Below are 13507 nucleotides of genomic sequence, written 5' to 3' on the forward strand. Positions count from 1 at the left end.
GGAGGTAAAGCGATTTATCCTCTGTCGGCAAATTTTGGCACCGATATCCACACGAAGAACATTTTCCCTTTTCTTACGGAAACCAAGAGAAGGGAAATTATCTAGTCGCACAGGATTACCATAAAGCAATGGAGAGAATAGGGTGATGCTTAAATACATTATTGTGGCCAAGAATTCGACGACCGTGTCAAAATCCCAATTATAGAAATACTGTCGAATCTCGATAACTCGAAAACTTATAACTCGAATGTTTTTTTATCTCGAAGTTTTCATTTGGTCCCAAAATAATTAAGTGTTTTAAATACAAAGTTGTCTCTATATCTCGAATGTACTCCCTTTAAGTCGAAGCTTTAACGAAGATTTCGTTTCCATCTTATGCAAAAAAATGCAGCCAAAAAAAAAAGAAAGTTGATTTTCTCCTTTAGCACATTGTTCTCCTTATATCAGCTTGTAGGAGAGGGATAACTTATTTACAATAGTCTCTCACAATGAGCACAGTGTTACAAGATATCTTGAAAAGTATCCGATTAGGCAATTTTTTGCCTCGGCTAACGACCTAAAACTTCATTGACTGATCTTTGAAAAACTTGAAAATTAGGCAAAAATTGAAAAAAGTTTCATTCTCAAAAAATTGTGCTATTAGGACAAAAAACGTTTAAAAGCAATGCGAACTAAAGTCAAGAAACTGTACCCAGGACGTAAACAATAGTAATTAAATGAGCTTTCAAAATAATTTGAATACACTGCTGATAAAAGTTATTCTGTTTAAAAACATTTTTATGTAGTACTAATGATTAACTTTCTTCAAACTATATGTGTTGCAGTCAATCTATTATGCACTATTCCTTTAAAATAAAATAAAAATTACTTTTAAGAAGGCTCGGAAAGGAACTTCCGATAACTCGAAAATTCTAGCCGGTCTCTTGGTATTTCGAGTTATTGAGAGTTTGACTGCTTTTCGCCAAATACTTTTAACGGAAAGTTATCTAAAGTACCCAATGCCGTCATAATGAAATTGTAATGCCCATTCAAATTTACTTGATAGTTTAATATATTGTGTATTGTAAAGGGCACTAAAATTGAGATTATTTCGATTGAAGGTTATCGGTTTCAATAGGAAATCCAGAAATCATACCTGTTTCGGTCTAAAAGAAATAGCATCAAAATTATTTTTATTCAGAATCGTTATCAGAATGTAAACAAAACAAAACGCTCATCTTGAATGAAATCATCCCCATGAGCGTAGGATTCAATTTTTGATACAGTTATTGCTCATAACTAAGGTTGAAATAGAGCCGAATATACGTATATATATATTTTTATACTGAATAGCTTTTTTAAATTTAGCCGCATGCAATGATTTATTTTAGTGCGAAGCAAAACCACACTATAAACAATGTCTCCAGTGTCATCTTGGCAAAACGCGGTAACACTTAACATTTTGAACGCTTAAAATAATCCAAGTTTCATAATGGCCTTTGCATGAATTGTCGAAATCAATTTCAGTATTTTATGTGCATCAATCACGAGTCATAAATCGTATCATTTCTTAATTTATAGTGACTTTCGATTTAAACTGCAGATTCACAACATATTTGTTTTTATTAATCAATGCAATATTTTTCACTGTTAAAATTTTAGAAACTCCATAATTTGAGCCAATTTCGCCCATTATTCTAACAAAAAAGAATAGGTGCCAGATTGGATTGCGCAATTCAAAAGACAAGGACAAACATCGAATATGATACAGGTAGGAAGTTTTATCATCAGATTTTAATTATTACTAGGGATATTTTGATGGTTGGGAATTAGTCACTGAAGTAAAAAGTTTGGCGTGAATAATATTATTTTGGTAGCCCTGCTGCTCTTGGCAGCCCAAAGCAAATAGATATTTATGTACTCTTTGTCTACGTCTGCTAAGGAAAATATTCCTCACGCATGCATTGGAACAAAAATTTTATCAAATAAAGATCACCAAACTCCAAACTATTGAAATCTTCCTTTATTACGTTCTGAGATTTCGATTATCAGATATGACAGAAAAATCTAAGATTTTGCACTGAGGGTGTTCCCGTAACATTGACAGTAGGGTTTGTTTTTTTCTTCTTTAAACCTGTACATAAACGGGGGGATAGTTCGATAGCTGAAATTTCAGAGCAATAGCTAAATTTCGGGCTACAATCGTTGCATTCTTGCAACATTGACAAGACCAAAAACATTCGCGCTTAGTCAATGGTGCTATAAAATTTGGCGAAAGCAAAAAAAAAAATTCGATCAGTTATTGAATTTTTTGTTACTTTATCGCCCTTTTGTCTATCTTATAACTATCGTTAGGAGCAGTGTAGCCTACTAAAGTTCTTGCGCCATTAAAACCTATACAACCAATTAACCTTCTTTTAACGGCCTGTGGCACTCATTTTTTATGTTTAAGCAATTTATGCGAATCATAACAGGTTTTGATAACTGAGATTCATGGCGATTTTTTCATTAGTCACCAAAGTTTTTGACGCCAAAAACTAAGAGCTAAAGTGTTTTATCCTTTCTGATAGGTTTTGCCAGAATGAGAGGATTATTGCTTAAAATTTTAAGATCAGTGCCAGTGCTCAGCTATCGAAATATCCCCTGAATTGCAGAAAACCCAGTGCCGTAAATCCAGAAAATATCAGTTAAAGGAAATAGTTTATTCCAGAATCTGATTACGTACTCCATTATAATTTACAGAAATCCGGAAGTATCGAAAAATGGACTCATTGTCAACTATGAATCTTGATCCTTGGAAACTTCACAAATTTAGCTGCCTATTTTGCGGTTGTAGAAAACTTTGCGTTGACGAATGCTTTATCGAGCTGTCGCCAGCACGAACGCTGTCAGCTGAAAAATAGCATTCAGTTTGAATTTCAGAACTCTTCTTCTTTTGCTAGACCGGAAGTATAACTACTTTTGGACTAATTCTAATCGGTCAGATCATAGCGTTGCGGTTAAGTTGACATCTAGAGTTTTCAAAAGAAGTAAACTGATAGTTGCCATCGTTTAGAGGCTTGTTTTCTATTTTAGGAAATAAAGTGTCTTTACTGCAACTTTTAGGATCAAGTATTGTACTCATTCATGAAATGTTGAGCGGTCTATGATCATGGCGACAACCGTAAAATAAAACAATTGAGCTCTTAAAATTTGACGAAGGAAAGTTTGCCCCCCATTCTGGAATTTAACTCAGTTTTCTTTCGTGACAACTTTGTGCTCTTAGAAAATTCTACAATCGAATGCGATTGTCAATTATCTTCACATAGATCTTTTCAGAAAAATGAAGAGCATGTGTAATGAAGGTTTTTATCGTTTGCGACTGATTTACTCCTACTTTCAAAGCAACGGGAATTATCACTGCATGTAGCTACCATGTTTGTTTATGAAGAGGAAAATAAAAATAAAACGTGCATCTCAAACCCGCTGAAAAGTGCTGAGATCGACCTGTGAAGTAACAACTCGTTTTTAAAAAAGTAATAATAACAAGGTTTCAAAACTTTTTATGATACTTTTCCGTTAAAAGTACGTCAAAGGGCGCATTTTTTGAAAACTTTTTGGCGATATTAACTTATTTATCGCTATTGCAAACCAAAAATTCGTAGTTGGCGACATTCAACAACTTTAATTTCTAAAGTCTACCGTCGCCATAGACTTGCAAATATCGCCAGTCGCTTTAAGAAGTTTTCTATAAGTCACTAAACTATAAGTTTCACCAAAGTGGAAAATAAACAAGTTGCCAAACCAACACCTTTAACAGAAAAGTATGTCCTTTTTTTTTTTCTACAGATGAATTTTTAAAAGGATAAGCATTTTGGTTTGAATAGTTTGAGGCTAAACAGGAGAACGCTCCAAGTGTTCCACGTGGTGCTAATCCCCCCCCCCCCCCATAACGTAAAAGGATACTTTTTTTCGCGCAGTTGTACAATCTCAAGGAAGCCGAAAGAGATGAAAATCTTTGTAACCTCAACGATTCTACATATTTACCCGTGCCTCTTCCTGCTCCTAGGTTCGCTTCCGCAAACTCTTTGTGGGCGGTCTGGACCCCAGCATCACCGAAGAGGACTTGCGCGCCCACTTCAGCAAGTTCGGCACCTTGACCGGATGTACTGTGCATCGCGACCTAGAAACCGGACGGTCGCGCGGATTCGGGTTCATCACCTTCGAAGACATAATATCGGTCGATAGGGTCCAGAGCAGCAGGCCTCATCACATCAAGGGGTGCGAGGTATGTTTATACTACTAGTTACGGTATCCATGGTCGCTTGGCTAGATTGCCAATAATTATTGCTGTCTAATTTGAATGGCGGATTGTTTTACATTTTAAATGTTGATTAATGGCTTGTTTTACTCATTCGGCGGATTGTTTTACACTCTCATGGAACATTTTGTGATTTCTGATGGCCTTATTTTTTTATTTATTGTGGAACTTGTAGAATGGCAGTAACGACAAGATTCTTGAAAACTCGCCAATACTGCGTACCTTACTTAGCCAGTTCATAGCCCAAACAAGCACATTTCCAATGCTTACAAAATATCGCGACTTTACTGTTATCGGATCGGATTCAGACATCGTCACATTAGGCGAAAATTAAGAGCATAAACGTAATCGCCAAATACCACGATTAATTATTACGATGAAAAAAAATCCAAAAGGACATCCTCTTGCAAACCTCTTGGCAATGCTCATAAAGCATTTCCTGTTCCCGAAATCAGAAAACTTATAAAAAAATCTTTTAAAATGTGTTTTTTAACGAATAATGTAATGTTGTACAAGGAACTTTTCTCCTGGTGAAGCATGTTCTTCAATTTGTAATTGATATAACTGAGTAACAGATACTCTCTGAACACGGATTGTATGGGAAGGCAAACATCCGGTTTACACACGTAAATGGACGAATCTATTAGTTTTTAGGGCTGTCAGCTTTTGCAGATGTATATTAGCCTCATAATTAAGCAGAGTCATTCAAATAAACGGAACACGCGCATAAAATTTTTACTTTCCCCCCTCATTCAGATGCACTTGTCTTAACTGGACGCTTGCCAATTCCATACAATCCGTGGTTTCTGTGGAATGGCAAAAGAGTCTCATCGCGCTATCACAGCAACAAAATTGTACGGCAATCAGCTTTTATGTTTGAACCTTACTGGGAAAGAGACTATCAAGACAACTTCAATGAGGAAACTCGGTCGATGAGAGTAAGACGACGTATCACAGCAGACCTCAACTCCTATCACGAAGCATATCTTTAACGCGACAATCAGAGCCAGGAACTTTTTGATCCTGAAGTCCGAATCAAATACTTCAACGCTAGGTCATGGTTGCGAAAGTCGTTCCCAGCAATGACGAAAATGTCCATGACCTTTCATGGAAAACTGATGTGGAAGTTCTGACAAGGCATTCTTTCCACCAACAGTGGTGATATGTGAAAGAATGGATGACAGCCTCCGCGAATGCACTAGATAAGCAAAGACGAGGAGGTTATTTCTCTTTGGCTAATATCTAATCATCACAAGTTGACGTGTGAAAACTCTAAAACTGAGAATACGTACAAAAAATGTACGTTTCCGAGATGTACTAGAAAAAATGATGATTATTTCAGTTAGTCTTGAAATGGTTTGTTTGTAGTAGTTTTCGTGTGCATGGAGTTTTAGATCGTATCAAAAGTCCAGGTGATTACGCTCGCCAGCTTCGGGACCTCTTGACTCCAGAAAAGAGCTCTTAGATGGTCTTTAAATGGCATCGTTCTCAATATCTAATTGGTTTGTTGACTTCAAGCACGGCCCCACAAGACGACGCTGACGCTTAACGGGTCTTGACAATTTATGACTTTTATGTGTCAAACCGATGCAACTATGATCCGCTCATGCATCCACCAATCAATGTTAACGTTTCAAAGTTTTTATTTTTGATTATACGTCACCCATTTTGACTGCAAGAGGCGCTGAACAGAACCCCTGCATCCATCAGTCAATAGCAACATAATGGAAACGGGGGTTCCGTGTAGCGCCCTCTTTGCTGCCATACATTTCAGCGATTGTCACGGCCTATAAGAATTAAGTGGGACCATGCTTCAAGCAATGAAATTCATAATTACTGTTATTCGTTTTTAACACGCTTTTATTAGCTTCACCTGTATGTATGTATGTATCTTGTAACGGAATCTTGCAGCTCAAATTTCGCCCACTTCCTGCGATCGGATTCTTTTGAAATTTGGCGCGCGACCTCAGACCCGATGACAATGCAATATTCTATAACCAAATTAATTAATTAACTTTTTAATTGTTAATTTCCTTCAATTTTAATCAATATTTTGGCATAAATCCAACAATGTGAAAAAGGAAAAACTTAAAAAAATACATTCAAAAATGCTCGCAAAAATTATTTAAAAATATCTACAAAAACCTTTAATTTTTCTGCATCAGACAAAATTTGTTCCAATGTTCCAAGTTAATTAGAACATGGAATATAATTGTTTTTAGCTAATTTCATGCCAAAATATAGGTGAGCCTTCAATTGGAAATTCATTGCTGATCAGACCACTGTTGAACAAAACTTTTATTCAAATGCCTCTCAAATTTTCAAATATAATTTCCGCAAACATACATCGATGACTCACAGTAGCTTCCCATCGGGGTGCCCTTGTCTTAACTTTTAGATATTCCCTTGCACGTGTTTCATAAATAATTTCGTCAAATTAAGTCCCAACTAAGACTTTTACAAAAAGAAGTAATTGCAATTTTGCCTGATAATTATCCAACATAAGAATAAAAAACAGAAAAACAAAATAATAGTTTAAAAAACTAAAAAAACACGCTTTCATAGCAAAATGAACCAAAAAGTAAAAAACAACCTTTGGATGATAGTAGTTGACCAATCACTTAATTTTAATGTAATACAAAAAAAGCGTGGGGGGGGGGGTCTTGAATTTCTTCCATTTGTTGTCCAAGCAAAAATGTAAATAGACAGCACCCCACGGTTTTTATTATTTTTCACTTTTTAGTTCATTTTGCTACGAAAGCCTGTTTTTTTTAGTTTCTTAAACTATTTTGCTTTTCACTACAGTTAAAGTGTTTTTCACCAGGCCAACTGATCAGCCAAATTGACATTAGAACGGAGTTAGTTTAATGAAAGCTTTGAAAATGTACATAATTTTGTGCGCGTACAATTTAGTTATATATGGTGTCTTCATAAAATTTATTTTCTTTAATCGAAGGTCTCTCCTTCCCCTATTAAATAGTAATGCAACTATTCTCTACAGAACTGCAAAATTCATTTATCTGCCGCAGGTGACGGTGAAGAGAGCTGTCCCTAAAGAATGCTTCCAGGAGTTCGACGGCCTCCTGACAGTGAACCGTCTCTTCGTGGGAGGACTCAAACCAGAAATGGACGAAAGGACATTGAAGGAGCATTTCTCCAGCTTCGGTCTTGTCCGCAAGGTGGAACTCATGGTGGATCGACGAACGAACACACCCCGTGGATTCGCTTTCGTCGAGTTCGAAGACTACGACCCTGTCGACAAAGTGATGCTTCATGGGACGACGCACGCCATCAAGGGACAAGACGTTACCGTCGGAAAAGGTAATCGTGACATTTTCGGGTCAAGATTCCACGGTAATCATGCGCGGAGCCACATCAATGGGGTTGTTTCCATCAGTCAAAAGCACTTCTTTTGACTGATGGCAAGAAAAAAAAAAGAAAAAGAATTAAAAAAAAAACATTTTGCGGGGAAAATTTTTAATTTTCAAAACGTTTAATTTTTAACTATTTTTTTTTAAATGTCCGATTTTTCTTTATGACGCCACACGTGATGAACTTTGGCGTGTACTCCACTAGCGCGTTGAATGCTGACGCTTGCTGTCTACCGCGTTTCCAGCTAATTATAGTTCAGAAGAGAATGAAATATTGCTCTCTGCGCTTGCTATAAACCATATCGTTGCCAGTACATGTGAGTAAAAAGGCGAATTAAATATTGCGCTCTGCGCTAATGGCATCAGTGAATAGCATTTCATCACTTGGATTTTATGTGTAGAAGTGTAAAAAATAAAATTGAATCTGCGCACCGATTAAAATATTTTTTTTTTTTTTTAATATTTGTCAAAATAATTAAAAAGTGATCAGATCCTATGTTTTTAAGCATGGTCTTTCAGAAAAAAAAAATACTTTTAAAATTTCGGAAACGACCCTATTGTTGCACAAAAAGCCTTTATAAGGACTCCCAATGAGTTAGATCTTTGTGCCGTTGCATGACTTTATAACTTGGACTCACTTCTATATAATGCAATTAAATTTTGGAGGTTTCCAGAAACAAATTACAGTATACTCTCGCTTATAAGTGGTGTTTCACTCTTTCGCAAAAAAAAAAAAAAAAAAAAAAAAAAAAAAAAAATTTTTTTTTCAACAATAATAAACTCGACGTAGGTAAAAGCACTCATTTTAAATTAACAAGTGAAAAATCTGTTTGTAGACATTCATATTTCTTTCTCACCTTCTCACCTGCCCCTTTCAATGATATCAAACCTTCCAAGGTCACCGAAACCTGGTGAAACATATTTACACTACAAACTGAATTTTAAATAAAAACTACTTACTACTTTAGATCTACACTACTTAAGCACGAAACGAGTGACCAAGCTAGTTTTATTCGAACGAAACCTCTTCCCCAATCGGTAAAACCTAACTTGCTATGTTTCAATTGATCTGTCTGCTCGTGCATGTGTATAATCCGGTTGCAATAATGAAAAACCCTTGCTTTGCTTTTACATACTTTTTTTTTTCCATGCACACTGTTATCGTTTCTATCTAGGGTCTGGTGGGGTAAAGTGGACATAAAATCCTATGTTTTCAACTTAGGTGAATAATAAATACAATAAATTCTTTAAACACTTTTACTTTTTTTGTTTTTATTTTACATTGCAATATTAAAGAACACGATACATTGAATTTTAGGAAAATGAATATAGATTAAAGTAGTTTTATAACACTTTCTTTTCCCTTTGTATTTATGACCACTTTACCCCATGTGGAGGGGAAAAGTGGTCATAGCATGGGGTAAAGTAGTCATAGTAAAAAATAGATGCAAAACTATTCTAAACATCCTTAATATTTGTATCTTTCGGTTATTTTTATAGTTACAAGCATATGCACAAGCATATGTGTGTATACACGAGTATATACGTGCAGTGTAAACATTAGTAAACACGTTCATATATGAGTAAATACGTGTATACATCAGATACATGCATGCACGTGCCTACTCATACGTGTATACACGATTATATAAGCATGTCTACGTGATTACCTACAAGAGTGTATACGTGTCTACACGAGTATATACGTGTCACGTGTATATACGAGTAAATACGCGTATAAACGAACATAATATGCGTGTATGCACTTGTATCTCGAGTATATACGTGCATACCTGAGTACATACGTGTACAGTAGGCGTATACACGCACATATAAGTGTACATACACACATATACGGGTATACACGAAGTAGTTCGTGGATACATGAAGTGCATGTTTGGTACGTGTCTACTTACAAATATATACTGTGAAGCACGAATATATACGCATATATACGTGTAAACTTGGCTCTTGGGCAAAAATCTAAGGGGTGTGGGAGGGGAGGATAAGAAGCAAAGAATTATAAGGAATTTACGTTCGTTGACGCGCTACATGCACACAAAGCCAGAAACTGATGGATGCGAAACAAATCACAAATTTGTTACAGAAAGATGATTTTACCCAACATTTTAGTTTTCAAGAAATATTTAGTGCAGTTGGTAAAAGTTACGGCCTGTAGTAGCTCTAAATACATGCATAGCAACAAAGGCGCAGCGACTGAAGAAAGTTTTTCAAAAGTCTCATTATTGCAACCGAGAGTGCTTTGTGATTGTTACACACATGTATTACAGCTACAGGCCGCAAAATTCATCAAAACTTTCCTGAGACCTAAATTGTTTGGTAAAATTGTGTTTGTGTAATAAATTTGTGACCTGTTTTGCATCCTTTAGGTTCTGGCTTTACGTGCATGTAGTGCGTCAGCATTGTGTTTGTGACCATATGTTCCTTAAGAAACTTACTTCTTATCATCTCCTCAAACACCTTTTAATAATTTGCCCAAATGTTTAAACTCTGTATACTTCTATATCATATGTTTGTGTGTATACTTGTATATCATATGTTTGTGTGTAAGTATCTACTCGAGTACGTACGCGTATATACGTGTCTACCTGAGTATATAAGTGCTTATATGTATACTAGTATAAGCGATTATAGACATTTATAGTCGAATTTATATCTGTATAGATTAAAAATACTTGCAGATACCCATATATGTATTTATTGGTTCCTTTTTTGTGAATACGTCTATATTTTTTGCCTACACGAGTATATGCGTATGCATTAGCATATACTCGTATATTTAACCCCGTTTACTGTAAAAACAATACACATTAAGTGAAATTAGTATTTAATTTATATCTGCCTTATACTTAACGATTAAGTGACATTAGAACAACTATATTTGTTAGGCCTAATATTATGACCACTTTACCCCATCTTACTTAAATTGTTCTAAAAAATTATCTAAAATAGATTCAGCTAACTGCTAATGAGTAAGAGTTCTTGAGACACGAAGGAAGCTTCCTACGCAGTCAATCTGTTCATAAAACAAAATTTCTCAAGGAAGTTAGAAGAGGTGTTTAGATTTGAAAAAAAAATCATATTCACACAAAATATATTTTTTTTACCAAATAAAATTTCGTCAGTTGTAAAATTTTCTATTTACAATGTAGTTTCTAACTGCCCTATTCTATAATAAAATTTTCATATTCATTGGAACATTTATTTCCAAGCTATAGCTATTTATTTGACGAATGACCACTTTACCCCATTGACCACTTTCCCCCACCAGACTCTATAGTTTAAATGCATGGAAGTGTAATTGATTTTTAAAGCTATTGCATACAATATTAGCTTTTTTTTTTTAAGTTTATTTGATGGATTATCTGCAGGATTCGCATATCCGCGGTTACTGTGCCACCGTATTCTGCGGATAATCGGGAGTTTAAATTTTAAATAGTTTTTTTTCGCTCATAGCACATGTTCTTAATAAATCTAGCGCAATGAAACAAAGATCTAACATATTTGGAGCCTTTGTAAGGTTTTTTGTGCAACGATTGTTACATCTTTTAAAATGGAATAGCTCAAATGAGGCAGTGAGAAGCAAAGGGATGTATGTGGCAAAACTTAAAAATTTGGAGATAACCGGTACACATGGTAGGTGAACTTCTCCTCTGTCTTGGGGCAAGAGAAGGTACTAGTAGCTCTGGTAGTTGCTGCTATACAGCATGATTCAGAAAAAAAATTCAATGAAAGCCTACGTAGGGGCTAATCTTTAAACGCGTTTTACTCAAAACTTGAAAATGCTCACTTGCATCCCTTTGCTTATCACTGCCTCAAATGTAGAATGAATACGCCCCGACACTGGATTTTGTTTTCCTTTTACTTTGGCAGTAACATAAAATTATCACTCGCGTAGTCACCATGCTTCATGCTTGCCCGTCGTTCTTTGATTTTGCATTTTAAAGACTTTTGTAATGTTGTTTAATATTACTGGCAGAATACTTTACATATCAATGGAACCATGTATGCTGTTTATTAACTTAGCAGATGACGTTACATTTTAATGAAATTTTAAATATGTTAATTACATTACCGAACACCAAAAAGGCATTCGGCACAAAAATAGTCATTTTACCTATCGAAACACGAAAATCACCATAAAAAGTTGAGATTAGTTCTCCTTTTTAAGATACAGAGCCAACTGGGGTAACGAAATCTCAATAATGTTCTTTATTTTCTCTGGCATATAAAAGGGTCCATGGACTTGGCTGCCTTTTAGACTTCGATCCCTAGATGAGATAAAAAATCTCACTACATAAAAAGCACAAATGAACTTTAAAAAAAAAATAATTTCAGGGACATTAATGCCCTAAATTAGCCTCTAGTAGATCCACCCATTTCTGCTTTCACTTATACTCATTCTGCGGGGAATAATGATTTTTTGTAAAAGCAGAGAACAAAGATGGTTTACCAATACCTTAGAGGGAAATTCCAAAGATATGTTAAAGCTTAGGTTAAGGGGAGAATTTTTAACGGCACATCAAATATGTACAATTTTGAAGATTACTGTTTTAGGTAAAATTTTTGGAGAGGAAGAGAAAAATACCTTGGAAGCCTTTAAGGTGATATTACAAGCATTTCTAAGCAGCAGAGACGCCAAAACTAAAAACAGTAGGTCAAATAACTCCTACAGAAGTTCTGTGACCATTGATGCAATTTAGGTGTCTGGAGAAACTCCATTTCCATCACTTCGTCCTGGATATTTTGCCTAATAACTGTGGAGCTGTGAGCAATGAGCATGGGAAAGGTTTCACCAAGCTATCTCTGCAATGGATTGCAGATATTAGAATCATTGAGCTGAATATATGCTCATCAAATATTGCTGGACTATTGGTCCTTTGACATACATGTACAAGACTTAAGATTAAGCAAATCATTTAGCGACATCCTCAAGTCTCTAAGTGGTCTAGCTGCTAAGATAGAAGCCAAAGTAAGCCTCCGAATTTTCTCGATATACATAGCAAGTACATGAAAAGTGATCGATAAACATTGTTTTATGAAACAGAACCTATTTAATTACATTTATAGCATAAAATTTATTATTTTACTTTTAAATTTAGCTTCACATCAACAGGTGGTTGCTATGAATATTCCTCCAGGGGGTCTCTGTGTATCTTGAAAACTAGAGCTTATAAAAATGATAAAAAAGAGATTTACATATTCGTTTTTTTCGACTCAAAATTAGTATGAATTGATTATTAAAAAATAGGATGCGGATTCCCCCCCCCCTTTTTTTGTTGCCTAGTGTTACTTGGTTGATGCTGATTATTTTATATATTAAAGTAGCGATACCCGCACTGCTTGGCCCGTTGTAAAACATCAAAAGGTCATTTGTTTCGCCTGTGTATTTACAGTTAGAGTCTACTATGTGTTAAATATTATGTCCAAATAAGGCTACCCTAAGATTCAAAACCTAGACCGAATATCACACTCTTTTATGATTGAATTGCTCGAGCTTTTGCAGTCATCAGAAGACTCATAAACACTGACAAAAAAAAAAAATAAAACAAGGAAAATTTAAGTTTCAATTATGCTTTTCAGCAGTTTTAGCAAAGAAGCAATTTGGTCTTATTTTTTATACATAGGCTCTGATAAGGGAAACTCTGGGCAAGGATAATTTCACGCAGAATTGAAGACAAAAACTTCAAAAAGTACTATCAAACTAAAACGAATTGAAAGAGTCTTTAATATCAATAAATATAAAACCACATTTGATAACCTCAAAAACATTAAGAAAAATTCTACGTTTACTTCTATGAAAAAGAGTAAGATCAATTGTGACATTCGGGGCAAC

The 13507-nt window shown here is 35.2% G+C and overlaps 1 protein-coding gene across 1 annotated transcript; it reads left to right on the forward strand.

Moving 5' to 3' along the window:
- Nucleotides 1-1741: 1741 nt before the first annotated feature.
- On the forward strand, nucleotides 1742-10063 carry LOC129230532 (heterogeneous nuclear ribonucleoprotein A1, A2/B1 homolog). The gene is made up of 4 exons (XM_054864936.1): nucleotides 1742-1750; nucleotides 4028-4246; nucleotides 7309-7600; nucleotides 10041-10063. The coding sequence occupies exons 1-4, from the start codon at nucleotides 1742-1744 to the stop codon at nucleotides 10061-10063; spliced, it is 543 nt and encodes a 180-aa protein (XP_054720911.1).
- Nucleotides 10064-13507: the final 3444 nt, after the last annotated feature.

Source organism: Uloborus diversus, chromosome 9 (assembly GCF_026930045.1).
Source record: "Uloborus diversus isolate 005 chromosome 9, Udiv.v.3.1, whole genome shotgun sequence".
Lineage (NCBI taxonomy): Eukaryota > Metazoa > Arthropoda > Arachnida > Araneae > Uloboridae > Uloborus > Uloborus diversus.

What these genes read in the sequence shown, in the direction of transcription:
- LOC129230532 (XM_054864936.1), top strand. An exon ending in ATCACATCAAGGGGTGCGAG is followed by an intron (nt 4,247 to 7,308) that starts GTATGTTTATAC and finishes TATCTGCCGCAG; the next exon opens with GTGACGGTGAAGAGAGCTGT. An exon ending in AGACGTTACCGTCGGAAAAG is followed by an intron (nt 7,601 to 10,040) that starts GTAATCGTGACA and finishes TGCATCCTTTAG; the next exon opens with GTTCTGGCTTTACGTGCATG.